The 23,166-nt window shown below is 44.0% G+C and overlaps 1 protein-coding gene across 1 annotated transcript; it reads left to right on the plus strand.

Moving 5' to 3' along the window:
- Window positions 1-924: 924 nt before the first annotated feature.
- Window positions 925-23,144, plus strand: LOC120731815 (RNA-binding protein Musashi homolog 1-like). Its single transcript, XM_040029086.1, has 14 exons — window positions 925-1,090; window positions 1,635-1,675; window positions 2,466-2,547; window positions 2,689-2,773; window positions 10,414-10,455; window positions 10,917-11,009; window positions 17,764-17,812; window positions 18,326-18,408; window positions 18,572-18,689; window positions 19,883-19,963; window positions 20,567-20,623; window positions 21,865-21,927; window positions 22,150-22,304; window positions 22,437-23,144. Exons 1-14 carry the CDS (start codon window positions 1,026-1,028, stop codon window positions 22,476-22,478), a joined length of 1,056 nt encoding a protein of 351 aa, XP_039885020.1. The 5' UTR covers window positions 925-1,025; the 3' UTR covers window positions 22,479-23,144.
- The last annotated feature ends 22 nt before the right edge of the window (window positions 23,145-23,166 follow it).

Genomic DNA, 23,166 nt, shown 5'->3' on the forward strand with positions numbered 1-23,166 from the left:
TTCACCTATCAATCAGTATACATTACATCACATTAATAAAATTGCATTACATTGTATAATATCACATGATACATCACTATGGCACTGATTACATTATATATAAGATCAAATAACATTCTGACATTGTAGGCCCAAGTTTAAATCAGATCATATATGATCACATTTAATTATGACTCAGTGAGATCACGTGTGAGAACCAATATATAACACAGATAGAAAGCAGGACCTCGCTGACATATGCAATATGAAAATAAAAGAGCAGCTTCCAGTCAGCCATGGCTGTTTCACAAACTGTATCCTGGTTACAGATGCTTCATGTCACCTGAGGCCTAACCTGGCACCACAGGAAGCCATTTTTTTCCATTATGTCTTCCTGTAAAGCAGCCCAAACCCTGCTCATATATTAAGCTGATATGAAGAGATTACTAATGAGTGACAGAGACCTAACAAGCAAATTAAAAAAAAAACAACAACAATAAAAAACAGGTTTAGCACACAAAACCTGTGATGAATTCTGTGCGTCCTAAATCAGATCCTTGTCTTTGAAATGTTTATTTATTGAATCGTTCTCTCGTCCGAACATTTCAAGACATCCAGGAGGGTATTAATGGGCCACGCTGTTGTGATTCAACCAATGACGAGAACGGCGGGGAAACACTACACAGAGAGCGCCACTGGCAGCATGAATAAAAGGCAGGCAATGCGCGCAGGAGGGGAGGTCCGAGGCCCCGGGTAGGCTACGGGAAAAGGAGGTAGAGGCGGAGTCTGTCTGTGAGCGTATATGCATCTGTGCGCTTCCTCGCTCACCCCTCCTCTTTTTTTCTTTTTTAAACCACCCCACCCCCACCTCTGCTGCCCCCTCCCCCCTTCACCCCCCTTCCCCTCTCCCCGACCCCTCCTCCTCCTCCCCTCCTCCCATCGTGCTTGCCCGCCCCTGAGTCTGGAGCAGCAGCAGCAGCAGCAGCAGTGGAGCTTCACTGCCTCTCCTCGCCTCACAGTGCGGGAATATACCAGCGGAGAGCAGAATGGATACGGAAGGGAGCCAGAGCAGCCTGTCCTCCGGCACGGACAACTCCCCCCACGACCCCTGGTAACAGCCCGAGTCCGTGCGCCCGTGTTTCGCTCGCCTCTCGGCCCGGTTTGAGTTCACCTTGGACTTAAGTTGAGTTCAGTGCGGGGAGCGAAGCCGCGCCGAGACAAAAGACAAGCACGCTGTGTGTGTTGTGTGTATGTGTGTGTGTCTTTCTCTCTATGTGTGGGATGGATAGACTCAGCGGAGGAGACGCAGACGCACCGCTTGCTTTCCGCCTGTTATTTCTCTCTCCCTCCCCTCCTCTTGTTTGTTTATTTTTCTCGCTTTTCCGCCAGAAGGCCACATTGTAACTTCTCTTCCATCATCTGGAAAATCCTCTCCTTTTTTTCCTCCTCCTCCTCCTCTAGGGGATTATAACGGCCCGACTGGCCGATTGGTGACTTCGCAACATGGCCGATGCTTTCTTCTTACTTTATTGATGCTATATTACGCACAGATCCTCCAGATTCCCCCCTTCACTCCACGAATGTGCATGTGTTGTGCTTAAAAGACGCTTTGAGAAAAAAATCTGTGACTTACGGCTTCTGTTTCTCTCATTCAGCAAAATGTTCATCGGGGGTCTGAGTTGGCAGACAACACAAGGTGAGCTGTCCCGCACGCTACTTTAATAAGTCTGGATGAAAGCCTCCTGTTTACTCCTTTTTAAATATAACGTTTGCTCTAATAATAGCTGTGGCGATAACATGCGAGGCTTCTTGAAGTTTTAAGGAGAAACGCGGTGAACAGTTCAAATCAAAGCCTCCTATTCATTAAGGATCAAGCTCTAGGTTTAGAGTCGGGAGACGCAGGAGATTAATCGTGCGCACACGACGACTTGTCTGCCTTCCTTTCCTGTGCACTCGTTACACTCTTAATAACCCGAGGAGGGCATTCAGAGTAGAAAAAAGGAAAAAAACACTAAAGTGATCGATTAATCAGCGTTAAAGCTGGAAGTTGGGCTCGTCATCATGGCCCACGCTAGTGTTGTTGTTTTCCTTATTGGTAGCACTCCGCTCAATTCATTCATTTATTCGAAGAGCCGTGAGCGCAGGCTGACGCACGGGCACAGTTTAGTCTTGTTGCGACGGCCCGTGTTATTATCTCCACTGCTGCTGCTGCTGCTTCTGCTGCTGCTGTGTCAAAACAGCGAGCGTCACCAAGTGTGTAGCTTTGTTTGTGGTCCGCAGGGCCTAATGGGGCTGGTTGTGCTGAATGGCCAAAGAGAGCCCGGTGTAAAAACCTCGGCAGGACACACGCACACAAACACAACGTGGTCCGCCCGACCCCCATTGTCTCTCTTCAGCCACTGCACAGCACACCAGGGCCCTGTTTAGAGAGAGGTCCTTCTCTCATTCCCTTCCCCTTTAACGGTGTCTCCCCGGTGTCTTTGCAGAGGGCTTGAAGGAGTACTTCTGCAAATTCGGCGAGGTGAAGGAGTGCATGGTGATGCGGGATCCCGTTACCAAGCGGTCGAGGTAAGAAGGAGGCGTGTGCGCTCCGCCGTCCTATCACCGGATGCCTCATGCTCTTCCATGCTTTTCCATGAGAGCTGTCGTGAGTTTGCATTCTGATTTTGTCACTTGCGTGTGCTTTCTCCCCCCCCCCGCGTTTTACAGAGGGTTCGGCTTTGTAACATACACAGAACAAGCCGGTGTGGAAAAGGTTTTGGCACAAAACAGACACGAGCTGGATTCTAAAACGGTGAGTTCTTAAACTTTTGAAGTGGATGGTACAACTTGGGCAACTTTTCTTACTCTGGGAGTGTGTAGCCTGTTTCTTCCCCCCCACCCCTTCTCTCTCTCTCGGTGCATTTTACCTCCAACCCTATGGCTTGTAAAGTTGAGGAGTGCATTTTGGAGCCCACACCCCTCCTCCTCCTCTCCTCTTCTGCTCATTTCCCCCTCCAAATCCTGGTTCAGGGCGCCAACATGAAAGCGTTCTTTCTTGGTCTTCATTGCCATGGTTACCTGGGGACCTGAATGGGGTAGGAGCCCCTTTGCAAAAACCCTCACAGGTTTTTATGCACAGTAGAGAGTTCACAAGTTTTTCCCCTTCTTCTTTTTTTCATAGGAAATAGCAAGTGATAAGTTTTTTTTAGTGGCACCTCTCAGAGTTTTTTGGGGGTGGCAAGAATTGTGGGAGTGGATTCCAAAACTGATGGCAGGGAGAAGGAAGACTGTGGGGTCAGAGCAGCTGAATTTAAATAGTGATGTAACTCCGAGATTTGTGAGTGTGTGTCTCTGTGATTTCCCCCTCCTACACTGCTTAAACATGAACAAACAAATGTGGGCAAATTTCACAAACCACTCACCAAACCAGAGGACAGGCAGCACCCTTGTGTTCAGGTAATTCATATTTTTGCGAGAGACAGTGACTTGGGCACGAGTGCGAATCTCTTTGGTTTGTTTTGGTAAGAATCTGAGGCCCACATTTGAATATCTATTAAAGTGTGAATGCCTCTGTCTTGGTAATGCAGATTCTTTGTAGGATTGGCGACTGGGTGTGTCTTTGTCAGCTTGTTGTCTTTCCTAACCACACGTATGCAGACACATACACACAATAGGATCATTTGAGAGTGAAAATCGGTGGCACAGAAAGTCAGCAGGGCCCAGGGGCAGAGGAAAGGTAGAGTTGGTTAGTTTGTTGGAGCAGGCCTGTTGCTGGGGGTGACGCCAGCCTCAGGAGACGGTGCTGTAACTGCACAGCCCAGTGGGATTTATGTCTCCATAACAACTTCTCAGCTATTTTGCATTGACTTAAGGTTTGGTTGATTGGGTGGCACAAAGATAGTGTCAAGTTTTGTCGGGCATTTATAAGTACGCAAGATTATGATATCATGTTTGTTTTTTTAAGTGAGACTCTTCATAATTTAGAAAGTTTAAAGATGCAGTTTCGTGAAATAATCAGACCTTCAAGCACCACCGCTGGAGGTCCTGATATTTATTACAAAATGAGCGCTGCTGCTGGTAATCTCTCCATATTTTTTTTTTATTATTCCTTTTTCACCTTGCTTGGAAGTAGGTTCTAAGAAGCTGCAAAATATTACTCAGTGAGTCATGTTACCTCTTAAAACTAGGTGCTGCCAGAGCCTTTGAGAGCCAGACCCTCTGTATTTGTGTGTGTGTGGGATGTGAACGCTGGTTTTGGACGCCTCTGGTAGCTCAGCTTGGCAGGCCACTGGTGGGGTTAGGCGTTGCCCTATTATAAACCAAAATACGGCATAAGGCTAAACAATAATAATGTTAATGACTCAAATGCAAGGCTGGGTTGCTCAGGTTGTTGTGGCAGCAGTCTGCGGGGGGAAGCGTGCCATGGTACCATTTATCCAACAAGGCGTTTTAAATGGGGGGTATGGTTGCCATTTTGTTGTTCCGTTTTGGAAATTTGAGCCCAGAATTTATTTGTTGCAAATCTCATATTTGCCAAATTGGGATGTATTTTTTTTTCTTGCCTTGCTTGTAGCTTAATTCTCGAAACGCTACACAAAACATATTTGAGAGAACGTTTTTGCATCACACCTGGAGTCTCCCTCTCCACAGTATTGTTTGATCAGCCTGAGACGTGAAAGAGGCATTCCTCACAGGCACGAGGAAGAATATTTGATGCTGTGATGTGTATGCCTTGTTATTTTGAGCTTTGGTTTGCGAGAAAATATGTGAAAGGCATGAAGCGGAGACGGGCGATGTGAAAAGGAGAAAATGCACAGGGTGAGAAGTCAGGTGCAAACTAACCGGTGCAAGGTCCACGCTGCTTGGTTAGAAGCGGTATTAAACATTTACAGTCCTGTTACATCGTGCTAGCTGCCCTCGGAAAATGAAAGTCACAGGTTAAAATATGAAGTGAACTGTTGTAATTGTTCAGTTATAATGCAATAAGGCTGTCTGTTGTGTTCAGTGAGAGGGTCTGTCGAGGTTGTTGTTTTGGTTCGAGGTTAGATTTCCTGTCGGGGGCAGAGTGTGGCCTCGGGGCATTGGTGTGCTGCTGTATTTCCCTGGCCAGAGAAGAAGGGCACAACTGGTATTTGTTTTCTTGGAGAAAATGCTTCACTGGAACCGGTTACGGGAAGAAGTAAAAGACGAGGCCAGATATTCTCTGAAAAGAGACCACTTCTCGCTCCCTCTGTGCGGTGATTTCAGATTTTTAAAAAATTGTGGTGAATTATGGTTTTTGGTGATTAGTGTGATTATTTGGCATTTGCTATTTCTTCACAGGGAACTCTGTCTCTCAAAACGACCCCCTAAAAAGCCCAGTGTAGTGCTGAATACAGGTTACTGAAAACATTTTTAATAGAAGGCACAGACAGATAAGAAACACACTGATTATTTTTATTTTATGTGATTTGTTTTTAGCGCAAGTAAGCTGGAATGTCCTTTTCAAGGTGTTTTATATAGTAGGTGGAAATTGCTGCTTTTAGCACGACTTGTCTGCGAGGCTAAAGAAGTCGTCAGCATTGTGCTAATATAGCCGCTTTCATCTGTAGCCCATGACATATGTTAGCAGCAGCCACTGTGGGCCACAGGCCCCATAGCCTGCAGTTGCTAGTGGTCTAACACCTGGTTAGTGGAGAGTTTAAATGCCAGGATGGGCTGCTCGCTCCTGATTGGAAGATTAGCTGTTAATGCTGACGTGCACGAAACAAGGAGAAGGGGGATGGAGAAGGTGAAGAATAGGAGAGAAGGGAAGGCACTGTGCTGTAATTAGTATGGATCTGTAAAGCAACTAATCGGATTGAATGAAACAAACTGGATTGGGCTCCTGAGGTCCGTGCACGACATCAGATCCGGGATAAAGCTTGGAGCAGCTCTGAAGGTGGAGCGAGAGAGCTCTCTTGTCATGTTAAATGTACACAAACCCCCACCCCCCACCCCACCCCAACAGTAAACACAACCGAGCACAGCAGCCACACGGGTTAGGCGCTCACATAGAGGGTTACAAGCGGTAGGGACGGGGTTAGGTTGGAGGTCCTCATTAGTGAGCTTCGTTAACTAATTACTGTGCCATTCTTCAGCTGTGCAGATTGACCCGGCTGGCCTGAGCCCAAACCAAGTCTCCCTCTTACACTGTGTGCATGTATTGACATGTCAGCCCCTTTCGTGTCCTTGGGTGTTTATAGTTTTTGTTAAGCTCATATTGATTATTTTGTCATAATGACGGTAGCCCGTGGTGTCTTTTTATCAACGTGGTTGCCCTTTTCTTGCGAGAATGTCTTGGAAACTCGGCCAGTGTATCAGAGCTTGAATGTCTGTGTGTATATGCTTGTGTTTTCACCTATGAACTTTGCACGTATGTCACTTTGTATCCTCGTGTTAGCGTTTCCACTCTCGCTGCATTGTTTGGGTGCTTGTGAATGTGTGTGTGTAAGTGTATATGTATGTGTGCCTGTGGGGGTAGCACGGGAGCCCCAGTTCCTCTACGGGCCCATCTGTTTTGTACTCTTTGTCCTGTTAATTAATGAAATCAGAGGGGCTGCCTGCTGGGACTGCCCCACTGCACCACCACACTGGACATGCCCGCTTTCTCTTGGGCTGACTCTGTTTTCCAAATGAATGCCTTCTCTTTCTCTCTGTGCTCTCTCACCTTTACACGTACGCATCTACTGGTTTGACATTTTTTTTAATTTTTTTTCAAAATTTATTTATGCTTTGATTTTTGTTTTCCAGTTTGTAACACTGGTGGACACGCCGCGCCCTGCGAGGTGACTATTGGTCGTAGATTAGAGTAGTCTTAAAAGCTAAAACCACTAAAATCATACTGCAGGCTCTGCTGTCACTATGCTGCTTAGAATGAGCGGAGGTTGGATGTCATGAAGCAGGATGTTAGACCAGTTCATGAACACTCAGTTATAACTCTTGTCTGTCAAGTCTGGGAAAAGCACCTTTTTTTTTCTTTCTAGAAAGGTTTTCACATTTTTCTTGAGTAGTTACGCTTTCACCAGTATGATTGGGAACGCTACGTGGCCGAGCTTCTTTTCAAATGTCAAGCCACCGAAGAGCTATTTCTGAGTGTTGCAAACAGTGACCTGGCTAAGTCATTTCACTTTTTGCTTTGTGGCCTATCTGTCTTCCTTGAGGCTAATCCGCCACTCTGATAGATGCTTTAGTTTTCATTTTTATTATTGCCTCCCTCTGAGTACTGCCAGATGTAGAAATTACATGTTAGATATATTCTGTTACTTCACTGAAGTGGAACGATTTTTTTTAACAGCATGGCATGACAGTAGCTGTAGTAGCACTGCTACAGATATTACATTAGGCCTAACGTAGCCTAGCTGGTAACCTTCAGTATTTTGAAGAGCTTCTGATAATTTACTAGCTGTAACAATACTGTTAATTTGTAAAAATGTGAAGTATGATGGGTAATCTGATCCTAAAATTTATTAGCAAGACTGCTACATCAGTGTGATCACATATCTTGATTTCTTAGGTATTTAATTAGCCCATAAAAAAATCATAATTTGTGTCCCGTCTTCCACCCCTCACCCCCAATTGGTCGCGTCAGATAATTGCCCCTTCTAGAGCCTGGTTCTGCTGGAGGCTTCTTCCTGTTAAAAGGGAGTTTTTCCTTCCCACTGTCAACAAGTGCTTGCTCATAGGTGCGAGGGTCCTCTTGGCGATTTCTCTCTATTATTTTACATCATAAAGTAATTTGAGATGACTGTAATGGTGATTTGGTGCTATGTAAATACAGTTGAATTGAATTGAGTCATGCAAACATACTGATTTCACACTTCTTAAAAGAAAGGCGGTTTCCGAGAAAACTTAACTAATCAACATGCTGCTGGATGAATAAAAAAAAAGACTTGGACATTAGTGCTTGTTTACAACTAGCTTATAGAAACTGATGTTTTTTTCTTCGTGTGTTTACAATGGTGATAACAATGGACAATGTGGCTCGTGTTAGATGTCTGACCGCTGTCATTCTCAGCTCATGCTCTGCCACATGATCGCCTCAAGGCAGCTCCTGCCCTCTTGTCGTGTTAAAACAGTACAAGGCAGGTGGGCTGAACAGAAAGCCCGAGGCAGTGACCTCTCAGCACTTCAGTGCCAAGAGGAACAACGGACATTTTGCCCACGTACGCCAACCGGTGATGTCATTAGGATGTTACAGACGCTTGGAGTTGTTTAATTGTGATAATTATATTGCGCTGTAATATAAATGAGTTTCTTTCCAGTAGTACAGTTGTACTATAACTTATATTCTATTGTTTTTAGTAAACAGTGAAACTAGTGTGTAGAAATTGATGCATCTGAGTTTGCAGTATTTGGGCTGGAATGATGTGAAGAAAAGCTTTGATATTAACTCCAAGTTTATACATATCATCTCTCATTAAATACATTTCAAACATAGACTCCACAAAAACGATGTTTAATTATTTTAAAAACATTTTTATTGAACAAGGTCAAATGCTGCCATGCTGAGTGTGAATGCGCGGTGTGAGTAAAATGAATTCTCTTACTCATGTTCATCGTGCTTGATCACGGCAGTGACCCGATGTTCAGTTTATAAGTCAGTATTATTTGTGACACATTTAAATAAAAATGGCTAAAAAAGCTGAATCATGTAGCGGGCAAACGCACACATCTGTAACACTGTAATGTCACATTTGGTCCACACTGACACAGAAATGCTGTGTTGTCATTGTTTGTGAGCGCGCTCGGTTGTAGCGGATAGTCGCTGGTGGCTTCGTGCGTCCTTGTCACCTTAGTCTTTGTGCGCTGACCAGCTGGAGGTGACATGGCTCTTCTCATCTTTGTGTCCCACTTTAAGGTGTAAAGTCCCTCTGCAATCCCTTCCAAGGACGCTGCAGCTGCATCTTAGTTACACAGCGCTGTGCTCTCGAAGCGGCGGCAAATGTGAAGCACTTAAAGGTCCTCGAAGGATATATGTGTCAGTAGATTTGTCATCAGAAGCAGGGAATTATCACAGGGGAGAGATGAAAGGATTGTTTGAATATTGAACGAACACCCTCCTTTGTGTCGTGCGTATTGTTCACATTAGAACTAATTATTTTAAGCTATTTCACAGGGCACTTTTTACTGCCAATATCAATTCAATACCTCTGATAGCGGCTGTGGGAGACACGAGGGGTTTCGCTTCACACATCCAATTATTAGAACAAAGATGAAACTCTAAGACCATAATACACTACAAGGTCCTGTGACCTAAAAATCATCTCACTCGTCGGTTTGAGTGAGAATAACACGAGATTCCGCACAAATTTAAAATGCCAGGCCGAGCTTTGCATATTTAGCATTATTAAAGGCCAGCTCATTCAAAGCTCATTTACTTCTAATTTTATCTGTAACCTTGACCAATGCTGAGACATTCCAGTGGGGAGGAATATGGATACAGTCAAATCGAGCTAATCCAAAATGGAGCTTGTCAGGATTTGTGAGATTTAGAAAAAAAAAAATCTATGTGTGATATATTCAGAATCTTAGATGCTCATTTTGGATTCAAGACTGCCCCGCTCTGTGTAGTTTGTGGCGAAGATGCATTTAGTTGTGTCTCAACACACAATTCAGAGAAAGTACATATTCCTGTCTCACTGTGTGTTTTGTTCCTTATGCGTGTTTGTTTAGCTGCCGTGTTTGGATTTTCGGGGGCTTGCATAAACAAGGGTCTACTATACATATTCGCGGATTAGCATACGATCTATTTCTGGACCTGTAGTCCAGACTTAGAGGCTCTGTGTTGTAACAAATTCTAGTTAGTTAACAGGGTGATAATTCATTGACGTGCGCAGCGGTTTTTTGAACAGGAACTTTTGAGCAACAAAACCAGAGCAGGTAGAGATTCGGTATCATTGCTGGGAAAAAAAAAATCAAATGTCAGATATATTTTAATATCGCTTTCCTATATATATATTATGTGCATTTCCAGTCCCGCAACCATTCAATGACACGTTTGAGGCTGGATAACTTGTGTTTATGGTTGCCAGCGATCCAAACTTGCTTATGCCGTGTCTGTTATTAGTATGATGGTACTTCCTTTGTAGCCTTACTGCTCCCAAATCCTTAATAAGTCTGTTATTGGAACAGAGTGTGAATTAGACATCTCTGTGGTCTAATTGACCCCAAACATAATAGTACGGAGCAGAACATGTAGTAACGCGTAGAAGGTGTGCAGCTTGTAAATTTCTTTTTGGCAAATGTAGTTGATTATATGTTTCCTGATGACCAGTCGTAGATTATTTATGCATTTGCTGCCTGTTTCTGTTACAACAGAAAGAGTACAGCATTGATATCTATATATTTTTTTTTATAAACAAATCAAATGTATTGATTTATCACTTAAAAAACAACAACAAAAACTCATCATGACTCATCTTTTCCCTACAGATCGACCCAAAGGTGGCGTTTCCCCGCCGGGCTCAGCCCAAGGTGAGTGCACCCTGAAGGAGTTAACAGCAAGGAGGAGTGGAGATGATGTCATGTGTCACCCCTAATAAGGGAGCCCTGGTTGGCTGGGATTAGAGTCAGGCACATGATCTAATTGGAGCTACAATCCACTTGTCCAGCCTGACACCATGACCCTGTGTACACAGGCTCCTGCACTGCCGCCTGTATACGTGCACACACGCACACACATGCATTTTCTGGCTCACACCTAAATGGATGCTTGCACCGATTATTCACCTGCGCACATGCTGCTCGCATGCACACGCCTCAGAGGCCTTAAATTGACATCAATTAGTCTGAATTCCAAGAAGAGCTTTAAGCAACCTTTGAGATTAGACAAACGCCAACCAACACAAAGTGTCTTTATCGCAGGCAGCTAGCACAGACCTAATGTTATTAGTGATAAAAGATACCTTCTTCTTCTTTTCCTTCTGCGCTGTTAGCTGGTGACCAGGACAAAGAAGATCTTTGTCGGAGGACTGTCAGTCAATACCACCATCGAAGATGTGAAGCAATATTTCGACCAGTTTGGAAAGGTAAAAAAAAAGCACAAACCTACTAAATACTTGCAACCATCATGCTTAAGCCTTCACTCTGAAAAGCTGTCTTTCAGCTGGACTGCTGCTGCTCAACCTTGGTCTGACCTTGACTTAGCCTTCACAGATAATACCCATCATATTAGATATATGAGCATTTTAGTGGTTTTTAAGTGGCAGTTGATAGATAGATAGATATGTTGCAAAGCTATATTGTATCAATAAAGGGACAACAAATATCAATTTTTTAATAAATCATTATCATCTCACCTGATAATAGGGGGCAACCTTTTTGCAAGCAGTTGCACTCTGACTGGGACTGACTGGAATCACTCTCAGAGAGGTTTTTAGACATTTGCAGATAATTGCTATTTAATTTATAAATACAGACAGATTGTGTCGGCTCAACTGGCTGCCAGCTGTTTGTATTCTGCAGAACAGGAAGGCTGCTGAGCACAAATGCAATGGTTAAGTGTGTGCAGGCAGCAGACGATATGTGATTTTTTTTTTAAATTTATCACAGTTTATTGCTGTTTTATCAGAAACAGATTGTATATAACTGCAACATTATGACTTATGGCAACATTTGTGGCAGGTTTAAGTGACGGTGTTGGTGTGCTTGACATTAATAACTGAAGTGAGATGCCTTTATCTTATTGGATAAAACAGATATTGGCTGTCTTGAGGACATAATTTGTAGTTGAAAAAAGGGTAATAAATCACAATATATGTTACTACAAAAGCTTAATATCTTATCGTGAGTGAGATATTGTGATAGTATTGTATCGTGTGGGTGTGTGGTGTTTACATCCTCTACTTTTAACCCAGATTTCTTAAGGTGGATGCTAATATTTTGTCAGCATTTGGCTGCTTGCAGCTCCTCTCTTAGTTTTAAGGAAGAATTAGCTTTTCGATTAGCCTAACAATTCATCCATTAACCAACAGTTTAAACTTTTTATAATTTATGAGCGTTAAGGTGTTTCAGAAACATTTCAATCAGTTATTTTTGAAGTGAATCATTTTTCAGTGGTTTTCAAGCTTACTGTTAGCTTCTAACAAGTTTTCACACTATAAGTGGGGAATTGTTGTGTTCAGGTGTTACAGTACTTTGATCAAATTACTTGATAAAAATTGTATCAAATTACTTCAGCTTGCCCGCAATCTGTCCGTGTACCTTCTGGTAGCTGCATAAGCACACCCTGGGGTACCTCTGGTTGGGCTTGGCTGCTCTAATGGACTGCATGCCTTTGATAGATTATATTCATCTACTGACTCTGTCCAGCTAAAAGTTTTTTTTAACTTTCCTTTTAAACTTTTTTTTCCACGGAGAAAAAAACGACTTTTATGGCTTTTGTTTTAAGCATGTCCGTTTTTCGGTTCAAGTCGAGACACCTTAAAAAGAGAAAGCAGACCTATTTTAGGAGAAAAAGTGAAACGAAGGCACGCAGTGAAAGTGAAAGAAACAAATGGTAAATGGTGTGCTGCGCTGTTATACATCCTTTTAACCTTAGCTAGCTTCTTCAGAAGTCCTTAGAGTGGGTTTCTCTAAAGAGTGCAAATATCAAAGAGGGGAAACAAAGAAAATGCTGTGTGGTCATCGGTGGTTCTGCTCCGTCAGCTTTAGCATGACTTAGTTTGTTAGTTTATCTCTCTTGTTGGCTGTTTTTGCTCTTTTCTGATCACATATTAGCATTTCTGGCTTCTGCATTTGGCCTGCTTAGCTCTTTTGAAAGAAATTTGGTGAAAGGCAAACACATGCTGTGGAGACAGATGAGTGGCCGGGGGTAGAGGGAGGTTAAAAAAAAAAAGCAGGAGGGGAAGAGGGAGAGGGAGATGGCAGGGGACTGAAAGGGAAGAAGAAACCCCCCGTGGAGAGAGAGTGGGAGGGGAACTCAGAAAAAGGTTGAAGGGCAGAGGGAAGGAGGAATGCTGAGATAGTAGTGAGGGGCAAAAGTGATTATTAAAGGGGGGAAAAAAGGACCAATCTGATGAGAAATAAGTGTGTTAAATTATCCATAAAGCGTGGCATGTTGGGTTAGTTTTTAGCAAACTACTGTGTGCGCGAATGGAGATCAGCCTTTTCAGTATTAACTAATCAAATGCAACAGCTGCTCCTGTAACAGCCCCCCCACCTTACCCAAAATCAGTACTTCAGACACCCTCCCATCTCACACACACAAACACACACCCTGCTCTAGTCGCTCTCAGCTTGTTGCCGTGGTGACCTGCCTTCGCCCATTGTCCCGCTATAATCCAGTGCTTTTTTTGTGCGTTTCCTTTAAAAAAAAATGTGCGAGAAGTGTGTATTTGCATGAATGGAAAGACGAGCGTGCTCGTGAAAGTGTGACAGTGGCATCGTCGTGGATGCGAGCTTGCATGCATTTGTGCCCATGCAGACGGAGAGCGAGGCTCACAGCCGGCGATCCAGTTGTCACAAACATTAAGTGTGCGCCTCTGCCGCCGTTGGTGAGCAGGACAGTCTGAAAATGAGCATTGCTTCAGGATGTGGGCCTAATGGGTTGGAAGAAATTAACAGCACGAAGCTCCTTCTGCCTCGTGTCTGCCTGTGTTTTCTCTCAGTTGGCCTCTGACTCATGCTTGAGGTATTACTGTATTTCAGGTACTGGTTCAAATTTAAAGAACGCCGTTTAATTCCGGCCCGCGTGCTCACGGAAGACCTGGATTTGCGAGCGTGTGACCCGTGGCACCGATTCAGGTGGCTGTTGTGACATGTGACACGTTTCTCCTCGGTGCACTCGCTTAAAATGGCTGTTTGCAGTCTGTGTGCCGAATCATTTCTCCCCGGTGATTACAGACACTCATATCTAAGACAACACTCCCTCCGCAGGATGAGGGAATATTTGGACTGTTTGGACACGTGAGACCAAAGCTGTATCGTGGATAGCGGCGATCCCACAGTGCATTCCTGCTGAGCGGGAGGTATTTCTTGTTTATTATCTGAGCCTGGTTACAAGGTGCAGGTTTGGTTGGAGCAGGACTCAGTGTCCTGTTTATTTTCATACTGTGGTACCGCCTTGCAAGGAAAACACAGAATGCACTCTGCATTTTATGCAAGTCTTTGATATGTGCCGAAGTTGTTGTTGTTTTTTAGCAAGCCTCTAAGAACACCTAGATAAACTTCACTACTTGGACTAGGGTGGCTGCTTGGTTGTTGACGCGTCAGGTGTTCTGGGCCAACCTGAGGAGTCAGAGGCTTTTGTTTACATGTGATTTCCTAGTTGAAAAAATCTGAGGGCCTCTTGCTAAATGTTCCCAGGCCAATGAGACTGCAGCAGCCATGTTTCGATTAGAAGTCTGAAATGAGGGTCTTGTAATTTCCCTCAAGCTCATGTGGCTCTTTTTTTTTTTTTTTTTTGGCCAAAGCTGAATATAAGATCTGTCCACACACAGAAGTGTGTTTAACATTTCAGGCATTAGCATTTCAGGCATTTTGGGTGTACAGTCAGTTAGGTTTAATCCAAAGGAAATCTCTGTTTTCATGCCTGTTTACCCTGCCTCTCTGTATCCTACACGAAAAGCCCGATGATTTCAAATCTTCATTTTTAAGTAAACCCAGAGAGTAGGTTAGCAAGCAAACGAAGGAGCGGATAGGATGAAAAAAGCAGCATGGACAGGGCAGACGGGAAAAGTTGGGACTCCACTCACCCATGTGAGCTGGCGATTAGAAGGCTTGACTGAACACTTTGTCTGCTGGCCTGTTTAGAGAGAGATGGCCGGAGAGAGCGAGCGAGAATGAAACGAGGGAGGGAGATGTGAGGAGACGGCGGGGAAAAAAATGTGAATGCCACCTTTCATAATCTGGCAGAAAAGTGTAATGGACTTGTCAGCAAACACTTGTTCTTCAGTACAATAGCGGTACGCTTCACTAAAAAGCGGTTATTTTTAATGCCGCTCTCGGGAAGCAGCTCGAGATCTCGGCTGACCCTCGTTCTCTGTACATCTGAGAATGTCAGAACTATGAGAATATGACCTTAAGTTTACTTCGGCTCTGCATGCATGCTGAGTAGTTAGCGATAGAGCTGCTGCTAAGTCAATCTCAGAACTCACAGCTATCCAATCAGATTGTCTTACAGCACCCTGGGCAGTGGACATCGTGAGATCTTCTCCTTATTGGTTTTGGCAAAGGCGAGGGGGGCTGGTGTGTGGCCACAGTCTGCAGATCTTTCTGTTCTCATGGAGGACAATTAGCAGAACCATGTTTGCACTACTATACTGCTTATTATCTGTAATTTTTTTTCTGTTTCCAATACCTAAAATCTCCTCTGGCTGGCAGGGTTTGCTAATCTCTTCCAGAATAGATGTTGCTAATGCTAACAGGAGGACTAGCTGTGAGTGTAACTCTACTCTTATGATAACATGTTGGCCTGCAGCTGTCTACTTGCTGTCCTCTTCCCTGGCTCTCTGCTGTGTCATTGAGTCTGGATGACCGGAAGGCTGGAAGACATGAGGGGGAGAGGAAAGGAGAGGGGAAGGGAGGAGGAGGAGGGGGTTGCAGGATAAAAACTGAATGAAGGACAGCAAGAGGAGCACAGGGGGGAGCTCTGTGTGTGTTTGCGTGTGTGTGTCCCATGCTATATGTTAACAAGGATGAGAGTGAGGAGGGCTGTAGACGCAACCTTGATCCTCTTTGCATATATCATTTTTCACTTTCGTTGGTGCAAACACTTGCACAGGCTTGATCTCAATCAGACGAGAAGGCGTGCATGTGTGTTTTTCATCTGAGATACGTTTTAGAAATCAAATGACCTGCCTACCCAGAGGCCTCAGGCACTCAGGTTACACTGGTTTGGGTTTCAGCACGCGCTGCCTAATGAAAATAGCCATGTGGTAGGGCTTTGGCATATTATATCATCGTCCCCGATAATATGGTTATTTTTGCTGATATAAAAACATCATATCGCGATATCATACATGCTACAGCAACGCCATATGGTCCCCAGTGCGAGCAGCAAGGAGACAGGCCCAGGCATGTCTGACAGCAAGAGCGGTAGCTAGAAAAGCAGTTGCTGCAGCACCCTCCAAGCAAAGCACAGTACTTTGAAAAAATGTGAGAAAATTTGACCCACTAAAGGTGGAAATAACAAACATGGCAAAAACACACCCTTGAGTACAAAGCAGGCTATGAAGCAGGAGGTACTAGCAGCCCGTGATGTGGGACCCAACAGTAAACAAATGACTCAACCGAGCATGCTAGAGCACTCTCCATATGACAGGAAGAGCGAACGGCGGATGGAAATTACTGATGCGGTTACACGGTGTTAGAGCAGGGCTTTAAGCAGCTGATTAGAAAGCTCGACCCTGAGAAACAACAGGTAGAAAACACTTTCATCTTTATTGTGTGACAATACTGTGCAGGCTGCTGACAAGTTGCAAGGTTAAGTTACTGTGGTTACTGTTAAACTAAAGCACGACGCAGTTATTTTATAGTTTTACTTAAATGTCCCAGGGAAAGCACAACCTGGGCTAGTTTTATGCTCACGTTTGAATTTCTGCTGTGTCACTGTATGTACTGCTGTGTCACTACCATTGCACTGTAACGCTCCTGCAGCTGCTGCTGGCACCTTGTTTCAATAGATTCACACTTGTAATTAGGAAGTGTATCATCAGTGACAGCAGCTCATTGGAAAAGAAGGTTGGTAAATGCTCTTCATTTACTTACACTTACAAATGCTGCCGCCTGCAAGCTGCGAGCGTCGATACGAGGTTCAGTCTTCTTTTTAAATATATTGTTGTTTTCTTGAAATAATCATGATATAATGTTGAAGCTGTCCATGCAGTCACGCTCATGTGTCTCTGTTGTTTTGCTGCTAAAGACTGAAAATGTGAAAGTTTTTACTTCCACCTTGATCCCAGGCCTTGGCTTCTCCGTGTGTCTCCTTATGCCGTCAGAAGCTGCTAACTTTCCTGCCAGTGAAGGACGAGGGAGGGAGGGAGGGAGGGAATGGGATAAAAAAAAAGGGGGGGAGGAGGTGGAATATGAATAGGGCAGTGGAGTGAGTGCAAAAAGGAAAGTGGAGGGAGAAGGAGAATAAAAGGAGAGCGTGTTGACAAAAACCTCAGCTCACTTCGTTCTCTACTCTATAATCCAGAATGCTCACTGGCAGGCTTCCTACCTGCCATCAAGACTTTTAACTTTTATCAATCTTTTTATTGCTGTTATTCATCACAGCATTATTTATCAGCCCTTCTTCTTTTCTCTCCAGCCATTGAAATGAGCTGGAGTGGGTGTGTGTGCTTGTGGGGGGGGGGGGGGGGGGGGGGGGTGAATTCTTCTAATTGAAATTCTTTGCATGGTCTCCATGGGAATGGTAAACTTTGCAGAGAGGGAAAGAAAGACAGCGAGGGTGAACAAATGAAAGCAAAAGAAGGGCGAGAGCGGGACAGAGTTTGTAAGAACTTGGGTGAAGGACGGAGGCAGAGCGAAGAATGGGGAACATTCAGCGCCTCTTTTTTTACCGCTGATATATTGCATTTCATTTTATTTTTTTACACGGCGCCCTCTTTCCCCCTGTTTTCCCCGTCGCTCTTCCCCTCTCACCCTTCCATTCTTTTTTCTTCTCTCCTTTGTCACCTGTCACCCCGCCCAAGTCTCTGCCCTCCACCCTCTCCATCTGTTTTCCCCTCTTACTCCCATGCTAAAGAGGGACAATGGCACCCCATGCTGTGTAATGATGTGCACGCGCGCGCGTGTTAAGATGTCCGAGCTCATCTATTCTGTGCTTTGTTCTCACAGGTCGATGATGCCATGCTCATGTTTGACAAAACAACCAACAGACATAGAGGTGCGTACCCAGAGTCATACTCAAATGTGCACCCGCCCGCATTATGTTGATACGCTAAAGTGCGACCACGATGGAGTCATTAGCTCTGGTGATCTAGCTAAAAAAAAATTCAAACAAACAAATTTTTCTTAACGTTGTCTTTCCTCGCTCTCGCCTACTTCTGTTTATACAAAGTCAGGATCTAAGTTAAGACAAGTGGGGAAGGGGGGAGAAAGAAAAGAGCAGGGTGGAGTTAGCCACGCCCTATCCCCCCTCTCCTCCATGATGCTAACACCTTAATTGACAAGCAAGACCTGTGAGGTTGGCCTCAGCTCTTTGGGTTGCACGTTACAAAAGGGAGACATTAAAGTGATCACATGTTTTCTGATAACTGTGCTCGTTCTTCCATCTCATTATAACCACTCATATCCAGAGCCCGTGTAAAGGTGGAAAATTCAACATGCTTTCAAATGTTGCTCAAATGTTACAAGGGTTTCTTTAAGAGTTTTTTTTTTTTCTCTCGCTCTTTTCCAGGTTTTGGTTTTGTTACCTTTGAGAATGAAGATGTGGTTGAGAAAGTGTGTGAGATCCACTTCCATGAGATCAACAACAAAATGGTACGGACGTGAGCTGTAAAAAATATTTAGAGCGTGGTTTACTCGGTGGTGTAGGGATTTGTTCCCAGTGTCCCAACTGCCAGACCGAATCATGTGGCGTAACTGTTGTGTGTCTTTATTTCAGTAGTTTTTTTTTACTAACTCCCTGTTTTCTTTGCTTCAGGTGGAGTGCAAGAAAGCCCAGCCCAAGGAGGTGATGACGCCGACAGGCTCAGCCAGAGGCCGTTCCAGGGTGATGCCCTACGGGATGGACGCTTTTATGCTGGGCATTGGCATGTTAGGTAAAGTATTAAACAAACAGCAAATGCAGTATCTGAAAAAATCACTGTTAATCAAGTGCTAGCACTGACTGACACCATTTTTCTTTACGAAGACAGAAATAACAGATTATGCAAGTATGTGTGTGTAGCTTAGTTTTAGATTGTACTTATTCTAAAAATACTCAAAAAAGTAACAGGAGAATAAACTCAGACATCTAGAATGTGGAAAAACACCGAAACGAGACATATTTCTGTATGTGTTGCTGATCAGAAATAACAGAAAAGGAACCAAATCACAATATTGACTCAAATTTCAGTAGTGCCTTGAAAATGTCTTCTGTGCATTAATTTAGCTGGGAATAGCTCAGCAATTTGAACGCATTTCTTAGGTTTCCTCATTCACACTGAAGGAGCTGCTTTAAAAATTAAGAAATGTCATATTGTAGGTGCACCCTCCGTTCAGAAATATTTAGGCTACGTAAGCTAAACGCCTGCTTTCAATGACGTTATTCTCTGTGATGTATCGAATGTTTAGAGGTCACGGACTGAAGGGCTCCACACGCTGGAGTAAAAATACAGTATGAAGAGATCCTCATTGAGAAATCAAAACCGAGAGCTACATCAGCTGTAGTTTGTGGTTGTTTGATGCCCTCTACTGGCAAATTTCAGATCGTAATACATAATCTCAGTAAGGGCCTGTAAATGTAAGTGACTCATACTACTAGGTCTGGCTCATGTGTAATTCATCTCTAATGACCCCATTTCCCGCAGACGTTAAGCTAATGTGTATGCCTGGATCACCAAGTGTCCGGAGCTTCGCCTTAAATTTCAAAATATTCCGAGGTTGATTAAAATGAACCCCGGATGAGGGAAAGCAAAATCAAATAAATGACCTTAAATCACTCAGTAGTTAATAATAGCCATCTTTACTGTAACTCCTTCGTAGCTGCACTCTGTTGTACAAGAGCAGAGGAAATTAGCTTATAGGAGATCGCTTAGCTAACTGCCACTGCAGCAGGTGAATGTATGACTGCACTCTTGAGGTGGTTCCAAAAATAAACCTGGATAGATCAGATGGCTAGATCTGCCTGTGTGTACTCATCGTGATTTCTGCTCACACACCAAGCAGCCTTCCCTAAAACTCATTTTCTGAGTTCGCCATCATGCTCCTTTATACAGTCAATTAATCCTCTCTCTCTTTCTCTCTCCAACAGGCTACCCGGGTTTTCAGACTGCTACCTACACCAGCCGCAGTTACTCTGGTATCGCGCCCGGATACACCTACCAGTTCCCAGGTACGTCTGCATAAGCCACACAGCTCACTGACTCTCTTTAGGCCTGCAGACAGGGACAGAGTAAAGGCTAAAGGCTACAGGCTGCGGCATGCTGACAATTTTTAACAGTGCGAGGCGAAACATGTATGAACAGCAACGGCCACGTGGCTAGAGGCTCATGTGCGCGCTCAGGTTCGCGTGTCATGCCGCCTTCATTTCAGCTGCAGCAAGTGTGATTTTAAAGTGCTCTTGTCTGTAACTTAAACCCTCTGCACTTTCTGAAACATTGTCTTCTGTTTCGAATGTTAGTTATTGATGTTTTTTGCCTTTCATTTGTGATATTGAACCTTCTTCCTCTTATATTCTTCTTTGTTTATTTGATCTGCTTATGTAAGCCCCATTCAATTGGCCGTATCGCCCCTCCTTTTCCTTTGCTCCCACCTTCCTGCCTGTCCTTACAGTAGGTTTTCTTTTTTTGTTTTGTTCTGTTTTGTTTTTACTTTCTGTGCTCGTGCATCTGTGTTGACATTGTCTCTGTGTGCGTGTGTGCCTTTGTAGTATGGCTGGTGGATGGCGACTATTTACAAAGACATTTTTCTCTCTCTGGATCTTCTCTGTTTCTAGAATTCCATTTAGAGAGGACCCCCCTCCTGACATCATCCCACCCTCCTGAGCTGGCAGGTGAGTGTTGCCGCAACCCCTCTGAGAACCTAAAAAGAAAACCCGAAGCTCTTTAGCAGCAGAAACCCAAGTTAAACCACGAAGACCATCTTTACTAAATGCAGTAACCCTGAATCACTGGGACACTTCTTCAAAAACAAAAGCAGCATAACCCAAAAAACAAACCTGTTTACTTTTACTTTTAAAATCAGATTTAGATTTAATTTTTGATTTAAGAAATAGTCCGCCTATGTACATGTGAGGCAATCCAGCAGCAGGTAGAAATAAGGTTCAAAGGTAATGCAAACGACCTTGTAAGACTTTTCAAGAATCAAACTTTAAGTAGTTTCTGTGAACATATTGGTTGTTTTTGCGAAGCTACTGTGGAGGTCGCCTTAAAATGTCTTTTTCCCTTAAGCACCATTCCCAAACATACTGTGAGTAAACTAAATCCTGGGTTAAAACAAGGTCAAATTGAATTCACAATGTTATTAAAAATAAAAATATGAACCCCCAGGTATTGGTTAGCACTGTTATAGTAAGAAGGTTTCTGGCTCAGACCTCCTGGCCGGCTGGATTCTGTGCGGAGTTTGCATGCTGTCTCCTCCCACAGTCCAAAGGACATGCATGTTAGGTTAATCTGTGATTGGCCATAGGTGTGAATGTAAAAGTGTGTGATTGTCCGTCTCTCTTTTCGAACCCACTGACCAGTGACCTACCCCAGGTCTACCATGCGTCTTGCCTAAACTCATCTTGGGTGGGCTACAGCCTCCCATCAACCTTCAACTGGATAAGCAGTTAAGGAAATTGATGGAGCGATTTATGGATGTACACTAAACGATCTAACGAGTTCCATTTTGCTTTGAAGACTATTTCTTACAGAGGTGACAAGATATGATGATATATTGGGCTAAAAGCTTTTAGGTTGCTCCTAACTCTGCCGGTAAATACTTTTAGCCTTTGGATGTGTTGTGCATGCAGCCGATCTACAAGCAGCTGTGCCTTTACACTGACATCTAGTGGCTCTGAGCTGTACTTACATTTTTACTTGGAAACGCCATCCTCCTTGATTTTAGCCATCATTTTGTGTCTTATTTAATGCATCAAGCCAGATGCTATAGGATGTTGGATCATTAAACCTTACACCAGTGGTATTTAAATGACATGTCAGATCTCTGGATCAGCTGTCTGTTCAGCCACACTGAGCTGTAGATCATGACATACGTGTTGTGTGACAGTTTTGTTTGTTGTGTAATCCTCAGCCATTCCCCTGACTGCATACGGACCAATGGCAGCAGCTGCAGCAGCCGCCGCGGTAGTTAGAGGTATGTCCCTGTTTGTCTGCGAAAGAGTGTGAACAGCAGGAGTGTGTGCATGTTTACAAATTTGCATGCTCGCCTTACTCACAATGAGCGCGTGCGTGATGGCCTGGTTGGAGAAATAAAGGAATATTTTTAGACATGTGCATGTTTCTATGTGTGTGTGTGTGTGTGTGAGAGAGAAAACCCTCCAGTGTTTAAGACTGACTTGTCTCTCCTGCCTCTCAGGCTCCACCCCTTCACGCACAGCTGGCTTCCTGGGCACCAGCAGCCCTGGACCAATGGCTGACCTGTACGCTGCAGCCAATCAGGACTCAGGAGTCAGCAGCTACATCAGTGCAGCTAGCCCGGCCCCCAGCACAGGGTTCAGCCATGGTATAGGGGTAGGTCACATGCTCCCTTCCTCACCCACCAACTCAGACTTACATGCATGCATGAATGCACACGCGTGTTGACAAAGCTGCTAGAAGTGTATTCATCTTTGCCTCTATGTGTGTGTATGTGTGTGTCCTCAGGGTCCTCTGATTGCTACTGCCTTCACTAATGGCTACCACTGAGAAGTCTCAGGTCACCGAGGGATGGGAGGGCGTCTCCTCTGCTGATGAGCCAATCACAATGCTGACTGCCCACTGATGGCACAACCTGATTGGCCGGCCACCGGCTCTTTACCGGGCTCTCCTGGCTCCATATGGCTCCGCCCACCGACTGAATATCTTTTTAAATCCAGAACTCTTGTTTCTGCTGTACTAATCTCACTTCAACATAACTTCCCTGTTTTCTCCTCTTTTGTCCTCATCATGTAGTCTAATAACTAGAGCCCACCCCCTCTCCCCCCTCAGTTATCCATTTTTTTCCTTTTGAAGCTGAGAAAAAGAAACTGCAAAAAAAAAAAAAAAAAAAAAAAATCTCCGAGGAAACATTTGTCATCGTTGACAAAGACACAGACAACTATTTTGAGTTTTTATTATCGTCATTTTAAACTTCACTTCCATCGTGAATCCTTCCCAGCTGTCGTGCTGATGTTAACAGAAGCAGAAAGAAGGCAAAAAAAAGAAAGCTGTGCGAGATGAGATGGGTCTCAAAGCCGTTTTTAGCAAAGGAAGAACAAATCCAACACAGTCCTTTTTTTAACTCGAGTCTCACGGAAACATGGAGGGAAAAAAAAAACAACCAACAACAACAACAAAAGTTAAATGTATATTTTGGTAGTCTCTAAAAACAAACAAAAAAAAAAACCTTTGTAAT

This window comes from Simochromis diagramma, unplaced genomic scaffold (genome assembly GCF_900408965.1).
Source record: "Simochromis diagramma unplaced genomic scaffold, fSimDia1.1 OVJJ01000483.1, whole genome shotgun sequence".
Classification (NCBI taxonomy): domain Eukaryota; kingdom Metazoa; phylum Chordata; class Actinopteri; order Cichliformes; family Cichlidae; genus Simochromis; species Simochromis diagramma.

Bases quoted from the DNA above. Each gene is read 5' to 3' on its own strand.
- LOC120731815 (XM_040029086.1), top strand. From the start codon at position 1,026: ATGGATACGGAAGGGAGCCAGAGCAGCCTGTCCTCCGGCACGGACAAC. The intron at 1,676-2,465 runs GTGAGCTGTCCC...GTGTCTTTGCAG, and splicing joins GAGTTGGCAGACAACACAAG to AGGGCTTGAAGGAGTACTTC. The intron at 18,409-18,571 runs GTACGGACGTGA...TCTTTGCTTCAG, and splicing joins ATGAGATCAACAACAAAATG to GTGGAGTGCAAGAAAGCCCA.